Source organism: Hemitrygon akajei, chromosome 6 (assembly GCF_048418815.1).
Source record: "Hemitrygon akajei chromosome 6, sHemAka1.3, whole genome shotgun sequence".
Classification (NCBI taxonomy): domain Eukaryota; kingdom Metazoa; phylum Chordata; class Chondrichthyes; order Myliobatiformes; family Dasyatidae; genus Hemitrygon; species Hemitrygon akajei.
The window spans coordinates 180,701,756-180,725,193 of NC_133129.1; the positions used below are offsets into that span (position 1 = coordinate 180,701,756).

At 44.4% G+C, this 23,438-nt stretch overlaps 1 protein-coding gene across 3 annotated transcripts in view; it reads left to right on the forward strand.

Moving 5' to 3' along the window:
• Positions 1-13,563, forward strand: part of mpped2a (metallophosphoesterase domain containing 2a) — a 201,270-nt gene extending 187,707 nt beyond the window's left edge. For all 3 annotated transcript variants that reach the window (XM_073049866.1, XM_073049869.1, XM_073049868.1), the window contains exons 6-7: positions 434-547; positions 8,132-13,563. In XM_073049866.1, coding sequence (XP_072905967.1) covers positions 434-547; positions 8,132-8,250 — 233 coding nt within the window. In that variant the 3' untranslated portion in view covers positions 8,251-13,563. The remainder of the gene's footprint in view (positions 1-433; positions 548-8,131) is intronic.
• The last annotated feature ends 9,875 nt before the right edge of the window (positions 13,564-23,438 follow it).

Consider the following 23,438-nt stretch of genomic DNA (forward strand, 5'->3'; position numbering starts at 1 on the left):
GTAGCTGTTACTGCTCTGAACTTTATGAGTTCAATTCCAATGTCTTCTGTAAGAAGTCTGTACGTCCTCCCCTTGGAATGCCTGGGTTTTCCAGGGTCCTCCCACGGCCCGAAGACGTACCATGTTGGTTAGGGTTAATTGGGATTGTGGGGTCGCTGGAGCAGCATGGCTCAAAGGATCAGAAGGGTCGACTCCATGCTGTATCGCCAAAGTAAATAAATCTACGGAAAACTATATGCAAATAACAAATACCGGAACTGTGAGTTTTAAAGTGCTTGAAAGTGAGTCTTTAGGCCATAGAAGCATTTCAAAGTTGTGGTGCGTGAAGTTACCCATGCCAATCCATTAACCATCTACTGCCTGATGAACAGCTCTATTTGAAAGGGAACCTTCTTGCCTGACCCTGCTACTATGGTTTTGCTTCTGTTTCTAGGTTTCCGAGACTGGGTTCCCAAGGAACTGCAGAGAGTAGGCTGTGTCGAGCTCCTAAACACAGTACAGAGGCGAGTGCGGCCGAAGCTACACGTCTTCGGGGGAATCCACGAGGGTGGGTGCTCTAATCCTCTTCCTGCTGTTGAGTTATTTGGATATTTGATACCAGAGTCTGAATACCAAAGATTTAATGATTTGATTAAAGATTAGCTTTATTTGTCAAACAGCTATTGAAACATCAAAACACACAGTGAAATGTGCGGTTTGTGTCAACGAGAAGCACAGAATATGCCAAGGTTTTGGATATGTTTATGGTGAGTTGATAGGTCCTTGATTAGTAAGGGCATCAGAGGTTACAGGGAGAAGGCAGGAGAATAGGGTTGAGAGGGATAATAAATCAGCCTTAATGGAATGCCAGAGCAGACTCAATGGGCCAAATGGCTAATTCTGCTGCTACGTCTTATGAAGATCAGCACATAAGTGCCGTAATGCTCCTGGCGCCAACATAGCATGCCCACAACATTCTAACCCTAAACTATACATCTTTATAAAGTGGAAGGCAACCCACACTGTCACAGGGAGAATATACAAAACCCTTACAGATAGCAGCGAGAATTGAAACCCATCGTGATCGCTGGCCCTGTAAAGTGTTTCACTAACCGCTGTGCTATAGTGCCACCCAGTTCCTAATTTGCGTGTTCACATTGTATTAATTTGTATGTTAACACTGTTCAGTGGCCCGCGGTGGAATTATCTTTGGCCCGCGAGATAATATCTAATTACTATTAAAGCTGGCCCCAGTAATCGAAGCGCCTATGGCGTATGATATGGCTAATGCTGAGTTTATTCAGGTACCAGGTTTTCAGGGTTTTTAGTGTTTATTCGGCAGTCTTGTTCGGCAGTCTTCTTCATAAGAAACGGAATTTGTAAAGTGAAACACTTTGTAGTTATAGCAGAGACTGAGACACATGAGAGCAGGCTGAAAAAACGGAGGCAACGAAAGCTGCGTTCGCACGCGTCCGACTGATCCAGCCCGCATGAAGCTGCATTTTGCTCAATCCGGCCCGTGACCTAAAATCAGTTTGACACCCCTGCTTTAGATGTTTCCTGAGACCACACTGGAAGAGGTTAGCTACAAAACTGAATCAGCAAAGGGCTTTTCCAAAGATCGTCAATGGTAGGCAATAGACAATAGGTGCAGAAGTAGACCATTTGGCCCTTCGAGCCTACACCGCCATTCTGAGATCATGGCTGATCATCTACTATCAATACCCGGTTCCTGCCTTGTCCCCATATCCCTTGATTCCCCTATCCATAAGATACCTATCTAGCTCCCCCACAACTCTCTGGGAGAAGAAGTTTTTCCTTAACTCTGTCCTAAATGACCTACCCCTTATTCTCAAACCATGCCCTCTGGTACTGGACTCTCCCAGTTAGAGAGACTTGTGAGATCCTGAGATCCAGAGAGCGATGCTTCGCTCCTGGTGGGGCCAAGGGGAGGCTCCAAGCAAAAAGTGTTCCCACCCAGATTTCAGTGGTGGAGCCGGTGGAAGATGGTGACACGTCACAACAGCAGTGAAGGCGGAGGAAGGCTGCAACAGTGAAGGGTTCCCAGCTGTCTTCCACTCCACACCACTGGACCTTGTCCCCGATCGGTCAAGGACCACGTGGTGGCTGCCCATGCATCAGCCTCCTCACGTTAAACAAATCCACACATAAGTGTTCTCCATTAAGGGAATAATCCCTTTGGAGAACATCATACTCGACTCATGTGATTGGACTACTACCACTATCAGCTAAGGGGCTGACTCAAGGGGCACGTGATCCACTCCTGTTCCTCATTCATTTGGAGCATCAATTGGCCCACCACACCCCCCCACCCCAACTAGCTGAGTCTTCCAGATGAACCAATAACGTTCCCTGTCACTTCCATGACATCAAACCTGCGAGTTACCATGGTAACGTTTGAACCCTCGCTATTCCTCTGCAAAGACCAGCACATCAATCGATGCAGGGACCAATGAGCAGTGGACGGCTAAAGTCAGCCTCGTCAGCAGTGTCCACATCTTGTCAAATTGTAAAACAATTTATTCCATCTATCTGGTCCATCACTATCTCAGAATCAGGTTAAACATCACCGGCATATATCGGCAGCAGTACATTGCAATACATAATAAAAACTGTAAATTACAATAAGAAATAATTTTTAAATATTAAATCAGTGGTACAAAAAGAGAGCAAAAATAGTGAGTACATGGTTTCATTATCCATTCAGAAATCAAATGACAGAAGGGAAGAAACTGTTCCTAAAACATGGAGTGTGTGTCTTCAGGATCCTGTACCTCTCGATGTTAGCAATGAGAAGAGGGCATGTCCTGGATGATGTGGGTCCTTAATGATGGATGCTATCTTTTTGAGGCATCACCTTTTGAAGATGGCCTCGATGCTGGGGAGGCGAGTGTCTATGATGGAACTGACTGAGATTTCAATTTTCTGCATCTACTTCTAATCCAGTGATGCAACCAGTTAGAATGCTCTCAGTGGTACACCTGTAGAAATTTGCTGGAGTCTTTGGTGACATACTAGATCTCCTCAAACTCTGCATCAAACTCCTCAAACATATTGCATCAATATGTTGGGCCCAGGATAGATCTTCTGAAATGTTGACACACAGGATCTGAAACTGCTCACAATTAGTTCCTTGGTCATACTAATGTTGACTACAAGATTGTTGTGACACTACTCAACCAGCCAATCTATCTCACTCTTCGTCACCATCTGAGATTTTGCCTCTGTGATGTCATTTATACATTTGAACTCTGCCTGGCCACATAGTCACGACCTGCTTACCACTTTGCGATGGTGAACTAGGAACAATGTAAAAGCAACATGGCCATTCAAGATAGGAATTCAGAGATAGTATGTATCGAGCAATGCACAACAGAGATGAAGGAACTGGGTGGGTTGTGCAGTATCAATGGAGGGAAATGGACAGTCAACATTTCGGGTAAAGACACTTCAGTAGGACTGGAAAGCAGGAGCGGAGACAGCCAGTATAAAAAGGTAATGTGAGTGGGGATGGGTGGCAGGTGATAAGTGGATCCAGGTGAGGAGGGGCACAGATAGACAGATGAAGCAGAGGGGAGGGAGATGGTATGAAATGAGGCATACTTTGCAATGGATATAAATACACTTTAAAAACTAGAACATTGTTAATTCACACAAAATGCTGGAGAAACTCAACAGGTCAGGAAGCATCTATGGACAGGAATAAGCAGTCGACATTTTGGACTGAGACCCTTCATCAGGACTGGGGAGGGGGTGAAGTGAGAAGCCAGGAGATGATAGGTGAAGAGGTAAAGGACCAAAAGGAAAGAATCTGATAGGATAAGACCATGGGAGAAAGGGAAGGAGGAGGAGACCCAGAGGGAGGTGATGAGTAGGTGAAGAGAAGAGGAAGAAGGGAGCCAGAATGGGGAATGGAAAATGAAAGAAGGGGAACAGGGTAGAAATTACCAAAGTTAGAGAGATCAATATTCATGCCATCAGATTGGAGGCTGCCTGATGAATATTAACTATCCAATCCAGGGCAGTTCTGTACAGAGCAATGTTGATTATCCAATGGCAGAATAGCCTTGTCCAGAGTAATGTCGACAGTCCAATAGCAGGAGAACTCTGGACTGAGGAATACTGACTGTCCAATAGCAGGGGAGCTCTGTACAGAGGAAAATTGATTATCCAAGCAGCTCTTTACAGAGAAATGATGATGATCCAACCACAGGAGAGGACCGTACAAAGGAATGTTGAGCACCCAATAGCAGTAGAGTTCTGTGCTGCAGGAGAGCTCTGTGTGGATACTGTCTGTCCAATAACAGGAGAGCTTTGTACTGAGGAATACTGAGTGTCCAATAGCAGCTCAGGCCTGGACAGAGTGAGAAACAGTCTGTCAATGAGGAGTTCGGAACGGTTGAATTTCTTCCCTAACTCAGCATTGGAGTTGGTTTATTAATGTCACATGTACAAAGAGGCAGTGAATAGCTTGTCTTGCATACTGGCGTTGGACTCGGACCAGATTGTGTGAGAAAAGCTCTGTACAACACAGGCCAGGTACATAGAGCCTCAGCCAGGTACTACAGTTTCATTGCATCCTGCCCATCCCTTCAGTAAAATCCTGGAGAGAAACAGGACCATGGGAATTTAGTTATACAGCATGGAAACAGACCCTCCAGCCCATTTGATCCATACAGACCAAAATGCTGATTGAATCAAATCCCATTTAAAAACAGGATCTGCCTGTGGCCACACATTTTAATTCCACATCCCATTCCCATTCTGATATGTCTATCCATGGCCTCCCCTACTGTCAAGATGAAGCCACACTCAGGTTGGAGGAACAACATCTTATATACCGGCTGGGTAGCCTCCAACCTGATGGCATGAACATTGACTTCTCTAACTTCCATTAATGCTCCTCCTCCCCTTCTAACCCCATCCCTGATATATTTAGGTTTTTTTTCCCCTCCCTTTTTTTCTTTCTCTCTCTGCCCATCACTCTGCCTGTTCTCCATCTCCCTCTGGTGCTCGATCCTTACCCTTCTCCAGCTCTGTATCCCTTTTGCCAATCACCTTTCTGGCTCTCAGCTTCACCCTACCCCCTCCAGTCTTCTCCTATCATTTCGCATTTTCCCCTTCCCTCCTACTTTCAAATCTCTTACTATCTTTCCTTTCAGTTAGTCCTGACGAAAGGTCTCGGCCCAAAACGTCGACAGCACTTCTACCTATAAATGCTGCCTGGCCTGCTGCATTCCACCAGCAATTTTGTGTGTTGTTCAAATCCCATGTCCTGTACATGCACCTGTACAACTGTCTTTTAAATGTGGTTCTTGAAACCTGTCTCAACAATTTCCATTTCACATGCACACCACCCTTTGTGTGAACCCACTGCCAGTAAGAGGTTGTTTCCATTCTTCCCGTGACTGCATATAGGTTTCTTCCAGGTGCTGTGGTTTTCTGGCAAAGTCCAAGGACATACTGGTTGCTAAGGTAATTGGTCATTGTAAGTTGTCCTGTGATTCGGCTGCAGTTAAATCAGGTGGTGCTGGGCAGTGCAGCTTAAAGGGCTGGAAAGGCCTATTCCACACTGTATCTGAATAAAATAAAATTAAAAGAAATCTAAAATGTTTCCCTTCAAGTTTCTATGAAATCTTTCTTCTCTTTATCAATCTTATTATTAATTTTAAAAAGTACATGTATATAAACAAGAGGACAATTATCTCAAATATCTATAGTGATAACAATTCATATAAAAGTAAAATAAACATTATCAAGATTATACATAGTATTAATCTAATAGTATGTAATAAGAAATAAGATAATCAATTCTCCTCTTATCATTCCATGAAAAGAAGAAAAAAGATAAAGAAACTTTTATAATTTTTATATACATAAAAAAACCCACTAAACAAATAAAAAAGGAAAAGAGGGAAAAAAGGGAGCGGGCAGCCCATACTGAGAGTAAAAGCAAGAAAAAAAACCCTTCTGATCAAATCCAAAGTTTCGAGGGAGCAACTGGAAGAGCAATAAATCAAACCATATGAAAATACTGAATAAAAGGTCGCCAGGTTTCCTCAAGTTTAAAGGATGTATCAGATGTCTGGTTTCTTATTTTCTCTAAACTTAAACAGGACATGATGGAGGCAAGCCAATAAAGAGCAGTAGGTGGATTAGAATCCTTCCATTTAAGCAAAATGACCCTCCGAGCCAATGAAGTTGTAAAAGCTATCACCCGTTGAGCGGAAACAGGAATATCTCCTGCTGCTGGTGGAGTGATCCAAAAACTTGCTGTAAATAAATTCGGTTGTAGGTTGAAATTCAAGACTTTTGATAAAGTTTTAAAGACTATGAAATCTCTCCCCTCTCATCTATGCCCTCTGGTTCTTGATTCCCCAAACCTGGAGAAGAAACTGAGTGCATTTACCCTAGATTAAATTCAAATAATAGAATCAGCCTGCTTCTCGCATTCCCAGACATTTAAAAAAAATTTTAATTTGGAGATACAGCACAATAACAGGCCCTTCCACCCTAATGTACCCACGCCACTCAATTGCACCCATGTGACCAATTAGCTTACTGACCCATACGTCTTCGAGATGTGTGAGGAAACCCACGTGGTCACAGGGAGTACGTACAAACTCCTTACAGACAGCCGTGAGAAATTTCTGTGCCATCAGATTTCTGAACAGTCCATGATTCCAGAAATCTGCCTCATTAATTCTCTTTTGCACTGCTTACTTATTATAACGTGTAATAATCTCTTGGGTTGTGGAGTGGAGCTACGCCTCTATGAAGGAGCTGAATGCTGCTCCTTCCTTTCGCTAACCTGCAGGCCGCCCTTGGGCAAGGTGTAGCACCCCCCACCCCCGATCAGGGTTGTGTGAGCCATGGGAGCAAGTGATGGATGGTCGTATGAGCAGCTGGAACATATCACAAGTTCTGGTTATGTGACCACAGATGCCAGGCAGACAATCTCTGAAGAGTATTGATAATGGCTGGGTGACGGTCACCCGTCTTGTAAAGACACTGCCCAGAAGAAGGGAACGGCAAACCACATCTGTAGAAAGATTTGCCAAGAGCAGTCATGGTCATGGAAACACCTTGATCACCCACGGCATAACAAATGAACGAATAAATGTTTATATGCTTACTATATTTACAGTTTTTATTATGTATTGCATTGTGCTGTTGCTACATAACAGCAAATTTCAGGACATATGCTGGTAATATTAAACCTAATTCAGATTCAGATTTTAATTCAGTTTGTCTTGCTCCATATTCCAACATCTGCAGTCCCTTTTGTTTCTACTTTTGATGGAGTGGTCTTGCTAGACGGCACACAAACAAAAGCTTTTCACTGGATCTCGGTACTGTCGACAGTAATAAACCACTGCCAAGCCCAGCCTATAACAAAGTTTAAAGTATGTTTATTTTCAAAGTATGTATACTGTATAGAACCTTGAGATTCATCTCCTAACAAGAACCCATAAAAATAAGACCATCAAACACCCAGTGTGCGGAAAAAAAACCAAATCACTCAAGCAATAAATGCAAGCAAATAGCGTCTGAACTGAAGTCCACAAAGAGTCCATCGCCAGACCCTTAGTTTAGTGCAGAGCGAAGCATCGAAGTGAATTGGGCTGTCCTTGCCTCGGACCCTGATACCTTGACCTTTTCATTCTGGCCCAGTGCGGTGGACGAGACCATTCCCTTCCAAGTACAGAGTCTGTGGGAGCAGTCCAGACAGGTATATGTAGTTCACCACACCCAGTGACTCATTCGTTGTCCAAATGTCAGGTTCAGTCACTCTGATACACTCTGGGGCCTGGACCCCGCTACCTCGGTTCAGCTTGTACCCCACCTGTCCGATTCCGCCCAGGACGTAACTAAGCAGAATTGAACACACAGCTCAACTGCTCGTAAGTAATCTCCCTCAATGTATTTTCTTTAGGGGCACTGGGAACACGGTGAGTTATAAGACCAAAAAACATTGAAGCAGAATTAGGCCATTCAGCCCATCGAGTCTACTCTGCCATTCCATCATGACTGATTTATTTTCTCCCTCAGCCCCATTCGATAGGAATTGGCAGTGATGGGAGAGTGTGCTGTCCTTTCATGGAGCTAACTGTACCCTTTGTCCCCACAGGTTATGGGATTATGACAGATGGATACACCACTTACATAAATGCCTCCACTTGTACAGTTAGTTTCCAGCCAATAAACCCACCCATTATCTTCGACCTTCCAAACCCACAAGGATCCTGAGCACCGGCCTTCTCGACAAAGTGGAGAGCCATGAACTGCCATTTTTTTTCTTTCATGGAAAGTGTGACTTTAAGAAATAATAATAATTCTGTTAAATGTTTTTCCTTGTACAACCTGGTTTCTTTTTTGTAAAAATGCTGGTACAAATCGTAGAGATTGTGCTGTTAATACAGATTGGTTCTCTTAAGGCTATGTGAATTTGTAAGGGCTGAACTATGATATTCTGTTCGCATCTGCTGGCTAAACTGTTTGATAATTGCAGTCATTTGAATGTCAGTTTCTGATTTCAATTGAATTCCAATGTCTGAGTGTTGGGAATGAAGGTTCTAAAGAACCCACTTTGGACAACGAGACCCTGGGGTGATGAGTGACTGTAAATGTGGATTTCTTCAGAAATTCCTCTCTCCACTTTCCTAACCTTTTAACTGGAGTTTTTGCCCAGTTTTCAGCAAGTGGCTTAAGAAAAGTGGAGGAAGCAATTTTAGACGGACCAATTGTCGCTAAGCGTCCCTGTGTTAGAATCATCCCCCAATTCATGCCAGCAGTTTCTCTCGGTCCTTCTGTTTAACTAGTCCCCTGTACTTCAATTCTGTCAGAAAAGAAAAGGCCAATAAGCTAAAGGCTTTAATGAGTGCAAATATGTTCATTTATTGTATGAGTTTAGCAAACAACTTAGTTCCTTCAGTTTTTAACTGTCTTTACCACTCCAGTTTAGTTTATTTTTGTTTTGGTTAGAATTTTTTTATTATTCTCAAGTAGCACTTAACAGTTGAATAACTGAGAAACCAATTGAAATGAGTAAGTCTGACCAGCCTCATGAGGATGCAGGATGTGTTTTCATGGCTTCATAATGGATTCATCCCTCAGTCGAACCTTGGTGAAATTTCCACCAGTATTCTGTGCCTAAGTGGGGTGGGGATCCACAAAGTCCAAGGTCATGGTCAATAGTTCAATTTACTATCAGAGAATGTATTCAGTATACAACCTGAAAATATTACTCTTCACAGACGTCCACAACACAGGAAAAAACCCCCAAAGAATGAATGTCAGAAACATCAGGACCCAAAAGCTCCACTCCCCCCTTCCACGCACGAACAGCAGCAAAAGCACCGACCGCCCCCCCCCCCCCCCAACCATTCAAGCTATAACAAAGCCCTCGAAGAGACTTGATTTAGAGTCCATCAAAACTACAGACTATATCCCAGCACAGTAGTATCTCAGACAGGCTCTCTCTCACTAGCAAGGGAGAGAGATCGCTCCTGTAACAACAACAAGAGCGTGAGACCAGCTGTTTGCTATTTTGATGTTACAATCTTCCACATTGTTTCTCCGAGTCTCCCGACTTGAGGACCGACAGGCTCTTGCTCACCATCAGAAACGAGAGAGGGAGGATCACGAGTGCGCGGGCCTTCCTCCAATAGCACACCTGTACCAGAGATCGGATAAAGGATGGGTAACGGATCAGAGCAAAACTATTCAGGCCAATGTGCAACGTCAATTTTGTCACACCTCTGGAGATCAAATATGACCAAAGGCCCTTCAGAACTTACCACGTCCCAACTCCGTCCATGTTCGGCTAAAGGTTATGCTGTCTCCTGGGAGGATCACACAATAAGTTGATTGACAGGCGAAATTTGCACTGGGATCCCAAGCCGACCCTTAGAAAGATCAGTTGTGTAACTTCACAGGGAAAGATATTCTGTGCAGTCTCCATAAGGTGAGGGATCAGCCTCACAGTGCATTGCTCCTTTAAGAAAATTAATTCACTTCCTCTTTAAGCTGTTTCTCCCTCCCCATACCTTTGTGATTTCAGTCCCAAACCCACGGGGGCACCCCTTTACATGTCCCAGCCTCAAACTAATGTCAAGCACTTTCCCCGTTGACATTTTATAGAACCCCATCTCTCATCTTCACAAGCGTCTGCCAAATGAAAGTTACCTCAGAAAATCTGGTGAGCGCATTGCATGCGAAAACTTCATTTGTTAAATAGAAACATTACCCCACTCACTTTTGGAGATTGCATCTGTGCCCGGAAGTTTGGAAATGGAATATACTGAGAGTGAGGACTGTTCTTCTTCAATACTGTATGTAACTGCATTCATTGTATTCAGCCATAGCAGCTGCTCCACTCCACACTGTGCCCCATGTCAGCACCTGAGTTATAGGGAAAGGTTGAATTCCCTAGAGCGTAGAAGAATAAAGGGAGATTTGACAGAGGTATACAACATTATGAGGGGTATAGATAGGGTAAATAAAAGCAGACTTTTTCCACTGAGGTTGGGTGACTAGAGTGAGAGGTTATGGACTAAGGCTGAAAGGTGAAATGCTTGAGGGGAACATGATGGGGAACTCCTTCACTCAGAGGGTGCTGAGAGTGGCCAGCGGAAATAGTGGATTTGGGTTTGAGTGCAACATTTAAGAGAAATTTGGATAGATACATGGATGGGGAGCTATGGTCTGGGTACTGGTTGATGGGACTAAGCAGATTAATATTTTGGCAAAGACGAGTTGGTCCAAAAGGCCTGTTTCTGTGGTGAAGTGCTCTGAGTCTATAATCCACCAAAGGTTTCCTGTCCACCACGGGCAGTGCGTTGAAGAGCTTTTGCTGTAATTCTGTGATCCCTTGTATTTAGAGTCATAAAACACTACAGCACAGAAACAGGCCCTTCAGCCCATTTAGTCTGTTCTGGACTATTATTCTGCCTAGACCCATGGACTGACATCCGGACCATGGCCCTCAATCTCATCGTTTGTCCAATAACAATTACTTTCAAGGCACACTCACGTTGAAGTAAACTTGTTGTTTACATCCATAGCTATGCGAGATAACTGGTGATAGGTGAGAGGGAAGGAGAATGGTGGGGGGGGGGATAGGTGGAGGAGGTAAAGGCCTGAAGAAGGAATCTGATACGAGAGGACAGTAAACCATGGGAGAAAGAGTAGGAATTAGGGAGCAGGGGAAGGTGATGGGCAGTTGTGAGGGCAGGATAGTGAACCCCTCACCCGTTCTCACTTATTATCTGCCATCTCGTACTTCCCCCCCAACCCCCCACCTTCTTATTCTGGCTTCACCCCCTTCCTTTCCAGTCTTGAAACGTCTCAGCCTGAAACGTTAACTGGTTTGTTCATTTCCGTAGAGGCTTCCTGGCCTCCGAGGTTCAACTCTCATTTTGCGAGTGTCGCTCAAGGTTTCCGGCATCTGCAAAATCTCTTGTGTTTAACATTAGAAGCAAACGTTGGAGGGGAATTTACTGGAGAGAGCCCACGTTCTGGGGAATGTTCAGATTCAGATTCTCGTGTACATCATAACATGCAGTGAAAAGTATCATTTGCTTTAACAACCAACATAACCCACCATTGTGCTGGGGCAGCCCACAGGTGTCACCACACATTACGGTAACAGCGTACAATACCTACAATGCTCAGCAGAACGAGACAAACAACAACAGCAGCAAAACAAGCTCCTACCCACCCCACTCAGACACACAGAAAATTCTCCACCGTCTAGAATATTGAGGGGAATTGATTTTTTAAACTCACTAGTCTATTTTGATTTCCAGCTTTGTAATTAAGATCCAGTTAAAGGATTATCCAAAGAGTAACTGCCTATCTTTGAATCTTCTCATTCTCCAGTTTGACTCTCTTCATTCACAGGATACGGGCAGCACTGGCATGGGCTCCATTTTCCCCACCACTAGTTGCCTCCCGTACATGGTCTATTTCACAGCCAATTACACTGATGAGACTGAAGTCACAAGCAGGCAAGATTTCATCATATTTCCTTTACTGAAAGGCATTAGGTGGTAATTTTGACAATCCAGTAGTTTTAAATTAACTTTTTACTCCGGATTTATTTAAATAAAATGAACCTAAATTCTGCAGTTATCATAGTTAGATTTGAACTGTGTCTGTGGATTAACAGTCCAACCATCGAGAAGTTAGAATTTAATGATTCCAATCCAGAACCAAGAAGGCTAGCAAATGCCTGAGTGACTTATGAGGAACTTTTCCATCGGCGGGATAGATTCTTCCATTTTGTGTTGCTCTCCATATCGCCTCAATGTTTCTGGAAATCCAGTCGTTTGGGAGAATGTGTTGAATTTCCATTTTATGAAGTGAATGGTGATTGGGTGATTGTCTGGCCGGGAATTAGCCTCGTCAACTGGATGCATGTGTGAGACAGTGCTGCAAGTATTGGCAGTCATATTTCGCTTGAATGTGCATTAGTGGGGAGAGTTAATGAATTCTTCATATACCAATATTTTTGGCTTACAGTGAAATTGTTCACCATGCTTCCACCTTGAGGGGGGCTGCTGGTCAAACATTTCATCATCCTGACACCGATTGGATGATGTCATGATAAGGGCACCCTGCTACTTCATCAGGCTAAAACAGTTCTGCAGTAGCCAAACAGTTTCTTGGGCTATGCTGTGCCTCTGGGACAAAAGCCAGTGCTGATTAGAATGATGACTTAAGTTTCCAGTTGCCAAGCAGTCAGCCATGTGAAGGTGAAGGTAAAGGTTGGACACCAGAACGTGGTCTTTTCTGGGGGTGAACTATCGTCCTATAAAGCATGCAAGTGAACCTCAGCTTTGGGGACCAGTGGTATAATGGGAGTATTCCATGGATTTTTGGAGCCCAAGTTGGGACCTTTGACCTGGAGAAGGAGCTCGGCACAATAATGTTCCAATGTAGGTAATGTGCCAACTTCTACAAGGTACTCGGGCAGGTACATGAATTGGAAAGGTTTAGAGCAGGGGATCCAAACTTCGGGTCCATGGATCATTTGCTTAATGAAAAAGGTTGGGAACTTCCAGTTTAGAGGGAGGTGGGCAAAACACAGGTGTGGGATTATTTAGTTAGGCATTGAGGCCATTATGGACCAGTTGGCATGACTCTCCAGCTATTGCTCCGAGAAACTGGGCCTCTCCTGCTCTGACAGAGGCCCTATAAACACCTTGACCTTGAAACTCTTAGGCTCTTGGCTAAACTCTGCAATAAAGGTACACCTTCACTTTCATTATCGCTTACTTATTCATGTGATGGTGATCTTTTTAATTGTTGTTTTTTTGCACTGTGTATAAAGGCAAGCTCGTTCGCGCACACACAATAAAAAAGTTACTTGCCCCGTTCGTTGTTTAAAGTCGAGCATTCTAAATGCTGCAGTTTTTTTGTTTTCTTCCCTCTCCTATTTTCTTCTCTCTGTTGAACGGAAATTAGCGGATAGAATTCTTTTGTTTCCATAAAATTATTGTGATATTATATATTTAGCAGCCTTTATATCTAAATAAAACTACAAGATTTTTACCTAGAGATCTCTGGTCGTCTTTCTCAACACAGTTCATGAATCAATGTCAGTTTCTGTTTAGTCTGTGCTTTTCCTCACACACAGGTCCTCATGTTATGAGTGGTATTTGGATCTTCTCTTCAAAACTGTCTGCAAAGCTCAAAGTAAATGTTATGATCAAAGTATATATATGTCACCAAAGACTATGCTGAGATATATTGTCTTGCAGGCATTCACAGTAGAACAAAGAGGTACAATAGAATCAATGAAGACTACAGACGAAGACAGACAAATTGTGCAGATATGAAAAGAAACAAAAAGCAAGGCAGTTTAAAGACTAGGCAGTTTATGTGGTTTGTCATGGACTAGATGGGTCGAATGGCCTGTTTCTGCGCTGTATTTTTCCACGACTCTATAAAGCAAAGAGAAAGTAAAAGAAAGGGAAAGAGAGAAAAAGGAAGAAAGAAAATGAGATGAAGAGCCCTTGAAAGTGAGCCCATGGGTTGTAGAATCAGTTCAGTGTTGAGATGAGTGAAGTTATCCCCACTGGTTCAGAAGCCTTGAGGGGTAATAACTGTTCCAAAAGCTGGTGGTGTGAATCCTGAGGCTCCTGTACCTCCTTCCTGAAAGCAGCAGCGAGAAGAGAGCATGAGTTGGATGGTGGGAGTCCTTGATGATCTTATTGAAACCTATGAAATGTTGAAAAGGTGGATGTGGAGAGGATGTTTCCAGAACTAGAAGGCACAGCCTCAAAATTGAGGGGTGACCCTTTAGAACAGAGGTAAGGAGGAATTTTTTTCAGCGAGAGAGTAGTAAATCTGTGGAATGCTTGCCACAGACTGTGATGGAGGCCAAGTCCATGAGTGTATTTAAAGCGGATGTTGATAGTTTCATGATTGGTGAGGGCAACAAACGAAATGGCGAGAAGGCAGGTGTATGGGGCTGAGTGGGATCCAGGATCAGCCATGATGGAATGGCGAAGCAGATTCGATAGGCTGAATGGCCTAATTCTGCTCTGTGTCTTATGAAGAAGGCTTTTGCTGTGATGAGCTGGGCTGTATCCACCACTTTATCTAGGTTTTCCAATCCCTGTTTTGCCCACCGGTCCACAAAGGGCTCCTACTATTTGGAAGTTCGAGCGTGAGGGCGGAGTTTAGGATTAATGGCAGGTTTCTCGGCAATGTGGAGGAACAGAGGGATCTTGGGGTCCACGTCCACAGATCCCTCAAAGTTGCCATGCAAGTTGATAAGGTGGTGTATGGTGTGCTGACCTTCATTAGCTGGGGGGATTGAGTTCCAGAGACACGAGGTAATGTTGCAGCTCTATAAAGCTCTGGTTAGACCACGCTTGGAGTATTGTGCTCATTTACGGTTGCCTCATTTTCGAATGGATGCAGAAGCTTCCGAGAGGGTGCAAGAAGATTTACCTAGAATGCCGCCTGGAGTAGAAAACATGTCCTATATGGAAAGGTTGAGCAAGCTAGGTCATATTTCTTTGGAATGAAAGAGGATAAGAGGCAAACACTCAGTGGCCACTTCATTAGGTATGCTTGTACATGTCATTAATGCAAATATAATCAGCCAATCACTTGGCAGCGACTCAGTGCATAAAAGCATGCAGACATGATCAAGAGGCTCAGTTGTTGTTCAGTCCAAACATCAGAATTGGGAAGAAATGTGATCTAAGTGATTTTGATTTGTGGAATGATTATTGGTGCCAGATGGGGTGATTTGAGTATCTTAGAAACTGCTGATCTCCCTGGATTTTCACATACAACAGTCATTAGAGTTCACAGACAATGGTACAAAAGACAAAAAAAAAATCCAATGAGCAGCAGGTCTGTGGGTAACAATGCCTTGTTAAAGAGAGAAGTCAGAGGAAATGCCCAGACTGGTTCAAGCTGACAGGAAGACGACAGTAACTCAAATAACCACACGCTACAACAGTGGTGTGCCGAACAGCATCTCTGAATGCACAACACGTCGAACCTGTTTTCAGCAGAAGACCACAAACATACACTCAGAGGCCACTTTATTAGGTAAAAGAGGTACCTAATAAAGTGGGCAGTGATTGTTGATAGAATGAACTGCCAGCATGAACCTTTTTCCAGTGTAGCTGTGACTAATATGAGAGGGTATAAATTTAGGGTGTTTGGAGGGGAATGTCAGAGGTTTTTTTTTACACAGAGTGGTAGGTGTGTGGAACTCAGCATATCAGGCAGCAACTGTAAGGGAAATGGCCGGTCAATATTTCAGGTTGAGACCCTTCATTTGACTAAAAGTTAGAAGGTAAATAACCAGAGTCAAACAGTAGTGGTTGGAGTGGGGCGATGGGCTGATCCAGATGAAGAGGGAGGGGGAATAGGCAGACAGAGAAGCGAAGAGGTGAATGGTGATAGAGACTGGGAGGTGAGGGGAGTGATAGGCTGATGGAGGAGGGGGAGGGTGGGAATAGTGACAGAGATGGTTGCAGATGGTGGAATCTGATTAGAGAGGAAGGTGGACCATGGAGCCAATTGAGGCCAGCTCCTAATAGTGCACATCCAACAGTCACAATCTCTAGCTCCTTCCCCATAACGCTGCAAGTAATTCTCTGTCATTTGCCCATCCGATTCCCTCCCTCATTCCCCCCACCTCTCCTTCCAAACCTCCCCTTTCCGTCTACCATCCTCTGTCATCTCCCAGCCTGGATGAATGGCCCTATGCTGCTTCTGTGTCTTATGGGAAGCAGCTTGATCTCCTTGACTCAGTGACATCATTCAGCAGTGAGACCGGGCAACTATCTGGTTAAAATAAAGTTTGGAGCAAATAAAAGGGTATATATTTGCAGGCGTAGCTTTCAAGAGCACTGGCTAGCGGAACCCACGCCCCCACCCCCACCACTGCTCACGGCCCCAGGAAGGTAGGAATGTTGGGGTGTGCAGTGGACAGCAAGCCCTGGGCCATTTAGGATCGGTTCCAGATGATTGGCTGCACTTGCTGTCCACCTTCCTGCCTTCCGTCATCCGAGCCTCTCTGCGGAGGAAACAGCTGTTCTCTGAAACTGGAAAGAAGTGCGAAAGCACAGAGATGTCACAGGGATTTGCTCCAGATCGGAGATCACGTCAGGAATGCCGGAAAAGGATTCCTGAAAAGCCGAACACGGATCATGTCGGCTGTCAACATCTTTCATCAGCCGTGTATTCCAGGAGGCACGGGTGCCATTTATCTATTTATTTATTTATTTATTTATTCGCGATTTGGAGATACAGCGCGGTAACAGGCCCAATGAGCCCAGGCCGCCCAATTACACCAATGGCAATTAACCATATAACCAGTATTCTTTGTATCATGGGAGGAAACCCACATGGTCACAGGGAGAACATACAAACTCCTTACAGACAGCGGCAGGAATTAAACCCAAGGTCGCTAGTGGTGTATCTGCTACACTACTGTGCTATCAACTTACTTTTGCACAATTTGTCTTTTTTGTTCATAGGTTGCTTATGTAATAGTTTTCATAAATTCTATTGTATTTTTTTTTATTTTCCTGTAAGTACCTGCAAGAAAATGAATCTCAAGGTAGTGTATTTGGATGCCACGGTGGCATAACAGTTTGCACGATGCTGTTACAGCTCAGGGTGTTCTGGAATTCGGAGTCCAATTCCGGCACCATTCTTTAAGGAGCCTTTGTACGTCCTCCCCATGGAATGTGTGGGTTTTCTCGGGTGTTCCAGTTTCCTCGGACAGTCTAATGACATACCAGGTAGGTTAATTGTTCATTGTAAGTTGTCCCGTGATTAAGTTACGATAAAGGAGGGGTTGTGGGATTACTGAGGCAGCACGGCTCAAAGAGCCAGAAGGGCCTTCTCCACACTGTATCACTGAATGAATAATACATGGTGGCATCGGAATCAGGTTTAATATCACCGGGATGTGGCATGAAATTTGTTAACTTTACAGCAGCAGTACCATGCAATACATGATAATATAGATAAAAACTGAATTACAGTAAGTAATATGTATATCATTTACATGTATATCAATTAGCTAAATTAAATAAGTAGTGCAAAAACAGAATTAAAAAGTAGTGAGGTAGTGTTCATAGGTTCAATGTCCATTCAGAAATCTGATGACAGAAGGGAAGAAGATATTCCTGAATTGCTGAGTGTGTGCTTTCAGGCTTCTGCACCTCCTTCCTGGTGGTAACAATGAGAAGAGGGACATATATGTACTTTGATAATAAATTTAATTTGACTTTGACTTAAACTCTGGAGCCAGAAGTTATAAGGGTGGTTGCAAGGAAAACCTGTTCCTTATTTGGAGAGTGATGATGGTGTGGCACTGGAGGGGTGGTAGACACACAATCTGAAGGGAGACACAAGAGACTGCAGATGCTGGAATCTGGAGCAACAGGCAATCTACCGGAGGAACTTCACGAGTCAAGCAGCATCTATGGAGGGAGGAGAGGAACTGACGATATTGCCTTGCAAGGTGTTAAGGTAGTTAAGGTGTGTTGGCCTTCATGTGGCAAATGGAGTTCAACTCAGAAACATGTGAAGTTATTCACTTTGGAAGGTGTAACATCTCTAGAGACAGGCTGTCTACAAACATCTTTTATAAACCTACCAATTCCCAAGGCTATCTTGACTATACCACTTCCCACCCTGCCTCCTGTAAAATTGCCATTCCCTTTTCTCAGTTCCTTCATCTCCTCCGCATCTGATCCCAGGATGAGGCTTTCCTTTCCTGGGCATCAGAGGGGTCCTCCTTCTTCAAAGAAAAGGGTTTCCCTTCCTGCACTGTTAATGCTGCCTTCACCCGCATCTCCTCTATTTCCTGAACATCTGTGGGTATCCACCCCATCGTCCCACCACCCCAACGGAGATGGAATTCTTTTTGTACTGAACTACCACCCCATGAGCCTCTGCATCCAACATATCATTCTCCACATCTTCTGCCATCTCCAACTGGATCCTACCACAAAACACACATTACGTCCACCTCCTCCCCCATTCTCTGCTCTCCACAGGGATCACTCCTTCCATGATTCACTTGTCTACTCATCCCCCTTCACTAATCTCCCTCGTGGCAATATTCCTGCAAGCCAGAGAAATGCTACACCTGCCAATTCAGCACCTCCCTCACCCTCCATTCAGGGTCCCAAACAGTCTTCCAGCTGTAGCAACACTTCACCTGCAGGTCTTTTGGAATCCGGTGATCCTGATGTGGCCTCCTCCACATTGGTGAGCCCGATCATAAACTGAGGGACCGTTTTGTTGAGCACCTCTGCTCCATCTGCCAAAAGTAGAATTTCCTGGTGGTCAACCATTTTAATTCCTATTCCCATTCCTGTTCCGACATGTCAGTCCACGGCCTCCTCTTGTGCCACAAAAAGGCCACCCTCAGGGTGGAGGAGCAACACATCATATTCCGTCTAAGTAGGCTCCAGCCTGATGTCATGAACATCCATTTCTCTTTCCGGTTAAAAAAAAGTTTTCTCTCCCCCTTCTGTCTTCTTTCATTCCCCAGTCTGGCCTTATATCTCTTCTCCTCACCAGCCTATCACCTCCCCCTGGGTCCCCTCCTTCTTCCCTTTCCCATGGTCCACTCTCCTCTCCTATCAGATTCCTTCTTCTCCAGCCCTTTACTTTTCTCACCCACTAGGCTTCACCTGTCACCTTTTAGCAACCCTCCTTGCCCTCCCCCACCTTTTTTATTCTAGCAGCTTCCTTTCCAGACCTGATGAAGGGTTTTGCCCTGAAACATCAACTGTTTATTCATATCCATAGATGCTGCCCAGCCTGCTGAGTTCCTCCAACATTTTATATGTATTGCTCTGGATTTCCAGCATCTGCAAAATCTCCGGTGCTCACAGTTCTATTTCTGTTTTTGTCATCCATTCACGGGGTGGGATTCTAGAGTCATACAGCAAGGGAACAGGCTATTCAGCCCATCATTTATAGACTAAGCCTGTCTCCACATATTCCCATCATCACCCGCCCGGATTCTGCTCGTCGCCAACAGGACAGCAACTAATTTATTGATCGATCCGCATATTTTTTGGGATGTGACAGAAAACCTGGGAAACCCATGGAGAGCAAATGGTTGCACAGGTCAGTAGGGTGTTAAAGTAAGCATTTGGCATGTTTGCTTTTATTAGTTAAGGCACTGAGTTCAAGACTCAAAATCTAGAACATAGAATGTAACAGCAAAATACAGTCCCTTCGGCCCGCGATGTTGTGTCGTCCTTTTAACATGCTCTAAGATCAATCTAACCCTTCCCTCCTACAGAGCCTTCCATTTTTCTATCATCTATGTGCCTATCTGAGGGTCTGTTAAGTGCCCTTAATGTATCTGCCTCAACCACCAACCCTGGCAGAGTGTTACACAAACCCGCCACTCTGTGTACCTCTGACCTGCCCCTGTACCTTCCTCCAATTACCTTAAAATCATGCCTCTCTGTATTAGCCAGGAAGTTATGCTGCACCATTATAAAACTCAAGTTAGGTCACATCTAGGGCATTGTATTCAGTTCCGGTCACCTCATTATCGGAAGGACGTGGAGGCTTTGGAGCAGGTGCAGAGGAGATTTACCAGGATGCCGCCTGGATTAGAGGGCACATAAAGAGTGGTTGGACAAACTTAAGTATTTTCTCTGCTAAGGGGAGACCTAATAGAAATTAATACAATTGTGAGAGGAAAAAATAGGCAGCCAGTATCTTCATTTTTCCCTGGGTCAAAGTGTATAATACTAGATGGCACACATTTAAAGTGAGGAGTAAGTTCAAACGAGACTTGTGGGGCAGGAGTTTTACACAGAGAGGCGTAGGTGCCTGGATGGTAGTAGAAAGAGATACAATCAAGGCATTGAAGAGTTTCTTAAGCATGTGAATTTGCGGGGAATGGAGGAATTTGGATTTTGCAGACAGACAGAAGGGACTAGTTATTTAGACATTTGATAACTAGTTTAGTTACTTTCGTACAACATCATGGCAGTTTCAGATTCAGATTTATTTATCACGTGCACATCGAAACATACAGTGAAATGCGTCGTTTGCATTAAGGATGTGCTGGGGGCAGCCTGCAAATGTTGCCACACATTCCAGCCCCAACATAACACACCCACCATGTTCAGCCCAACACAGAGCATACCAAAGCAACCTCAGCAAAACAAACACGAGGAAATCTGCAGATGCTGGAAATTCAAACAACACACACAAAATGCTGGTGGAACACAGCAGGTCAGGCAGCATCTATAGGGAGAAGCACTGTCGACGTTTCAGGCCGAGACCCTTCGTCAGGACTAATGAAGGGTCTCGGCCCGAAACGGCGACAGTGCTTCTCCTTATAGATGCTGCCTGACCTGTTGTGTTCCACCGGCATTTTGTGTGTGTTGTTCTCAGCAAAACAAACAGCATTCCTCCTTCCCACCCACGCACACGATCCTCTAGAGCAGGGGGTCCCAGTTTCTTTATGCCATGGACCCTCACCATTAACCGAGGGGTCTGTGGACCCCAGGTCGTGAACCCCTGCAGAGAGTCATGGAGACTACAGCACAGAAATAAGCCCTTGTGAGAGTGTGGAACACAGGTGGTGGATTTGGGTTCAATTTCACTATTCAAGAGAAGTTTGGATAGGTACATGGAGGGGAAATGTATGGAGGGATATGGTCCAGGTGCAGGTTGATTGAACCAGGCACATCAGCAAATAATAATGAGGTGCATATACGACAATTAAAAAATAAACAGTGTAACATTACCGATTCCTTAAGGTTGGCATGGCCAGGGAGGTAGTGGGGATAAGCTCCCATCACCTATTAAATGCTCCCAATAGCATGCATCTCAGCCTCTGATAATGCAGATCATCTCCTGGCCTTCATGTCTGGCTTAGCTGCTAAACCCAGGAGAACCGTTTCTACTGACAGGAGAAGGGTCAAAGGTGAGTCACTGGCACCTTAAAACCAGTCGCTTCAGGCAGATGGGGCTCGTCAGCCATGCTTGGCAGCTCATCTTGAGGTAAGAAATCTCTGATCTCAAACCCCTGCTGCCTTGCAGCTCTACCCACCCCTGGGGAAGAGTTCAGGAGTAAAGCCTGAGGAAAAATCCAGAGCTGGAGTCCCTAAGGCAGCCCTATGTTGAGTTCAACGCTGACTGGCAACTCCTACGATACCTCCGGTGCCGAACTGTATTGGTCTCTGCCATTCCTTTGGATTTATCAGCTGCGTGGAGAGGGGCAGCCTGCTGCTTGAACAGCCTGCTCTCCATATCGTACTGCCTTGGCTTGCCTATCACGTAGACAGCTAGGATGCAATATCCATGGTCGACCCCAGCCAACGGAGGGCCTCATAATGCCACTGGTGCTTCATATGTGGTGAGATCAGGGTGGTTGCATGGAGTCTATCGTACATTATCACAGCCTGGGTTATCATACATGTGTATGGGTGAATCACAATAAACTTGAGTGAAGGTACAAATGGTATTGACCTCCCGCTGTGCCTTTCTCATGGACCCCTATCCTATATATCTCTCAGTGATCTATGGAGAACCTTCAACAGAAAAAAAATGTCTTTATACACAAGAAGCAGATTTTTTCTTAATGTCGAAAGGTCACACAAGAGAACAGATCATAAATTCGCTGAGAAACAATTATGGTGCTTGTCTATCTCTCAGCCTTTTAACTTGTGTGAAATAGAAGCAGTATATTAAACAAGAGGTTAGCACTGTAAACTATTCAAACCTTGTAACTGATGTAAAGGCCAGACTGATGATGCCCTTGTTTGGTTCAAGTTCAAGTTCAATTGTCATTCAAGCATACACATGGTTAGAGCTAATTGAAACAGTGTTCCTCTGGGGCCATGGTACAAAACGCAGTAACAACAGGCACATACAGCACATATAATTATAATAGCGATAAAACATACATTCACAAAAAAATAATAATAATAATTCCAGGACAGATCAGGCAGGTTAAAGCTTGTGTCCTTGAATGTTTACACTGGGATTATCTAACCAGCGATTGCAATTCTATTGACAGAACATCACCTTCAAACATTAGCTTGTTGCTTGATACATTCCCCGCTCTTTATTTTCAGCCACAGGACACCCATCCAGTGAAATGTGCCTATTGAAAGGCCTAGATAGAGTGGACATGCAGAGGATGTTTCCTGTGGTGGGAAAGTCTAGGAGCAGAGGGCACAGCCTCAGAATAGAGGACGTACATTTAGAACAGCAATGAGGAAGAATTTCTTTACCCAGAGGGTAAATTGCCACAGACAGCTGTGGAAGCCAAGTCATTCAGTATATTTAAAGCACCTTATGGTCTTATGCAAGGCTGAGGGAGGGTGAAAGACTGCCACCGGGATTTTAATCACTCATTTTAAGAGACACAAATATCAGCCAAGGGCATTGGTTGTGATCTTAGATTATGCCTCCACTAATTATTGCAAATTTAAGAGTAACACACTCAAAACGTTAGAGGAAACCTGCAAGTCAGGCAGCATCTATGGAGAGGAATAAACAGTCCATGTTTCTGGCCAGTCCTAATGAAGGGTCTTGTCCCAAAAATCTCTACATAGATGCTGCCCAACCTGCTGAGTTCCTCCAGCATTTTGTTTGAGGAAAATAAACAATGGTCATTTCAGGCTGAGACCCTTCATCAGGACTGGAAAGGAATCCAGATGAAGAAGATGGCAGGAGGGGAAGGAGTACAGGCTGGCAGGTGATGGGTGAAACCAGGTGAGGGGCCGAGTGGGTAAGTGAAGGAGGGGGGACAAAATAAGAAGTTGGGAGGTCATGGGTGGAAAAGGCAAAGTGCAGAAGAAGGAATCTGATAGGAGAGGAAAGTGGGAGGAGGGGCACCAGAGGGAAGTGATAGGCGGGTGAGGAGAAGCGAACGGGTGAGATAGGAACCAGAACAGGGA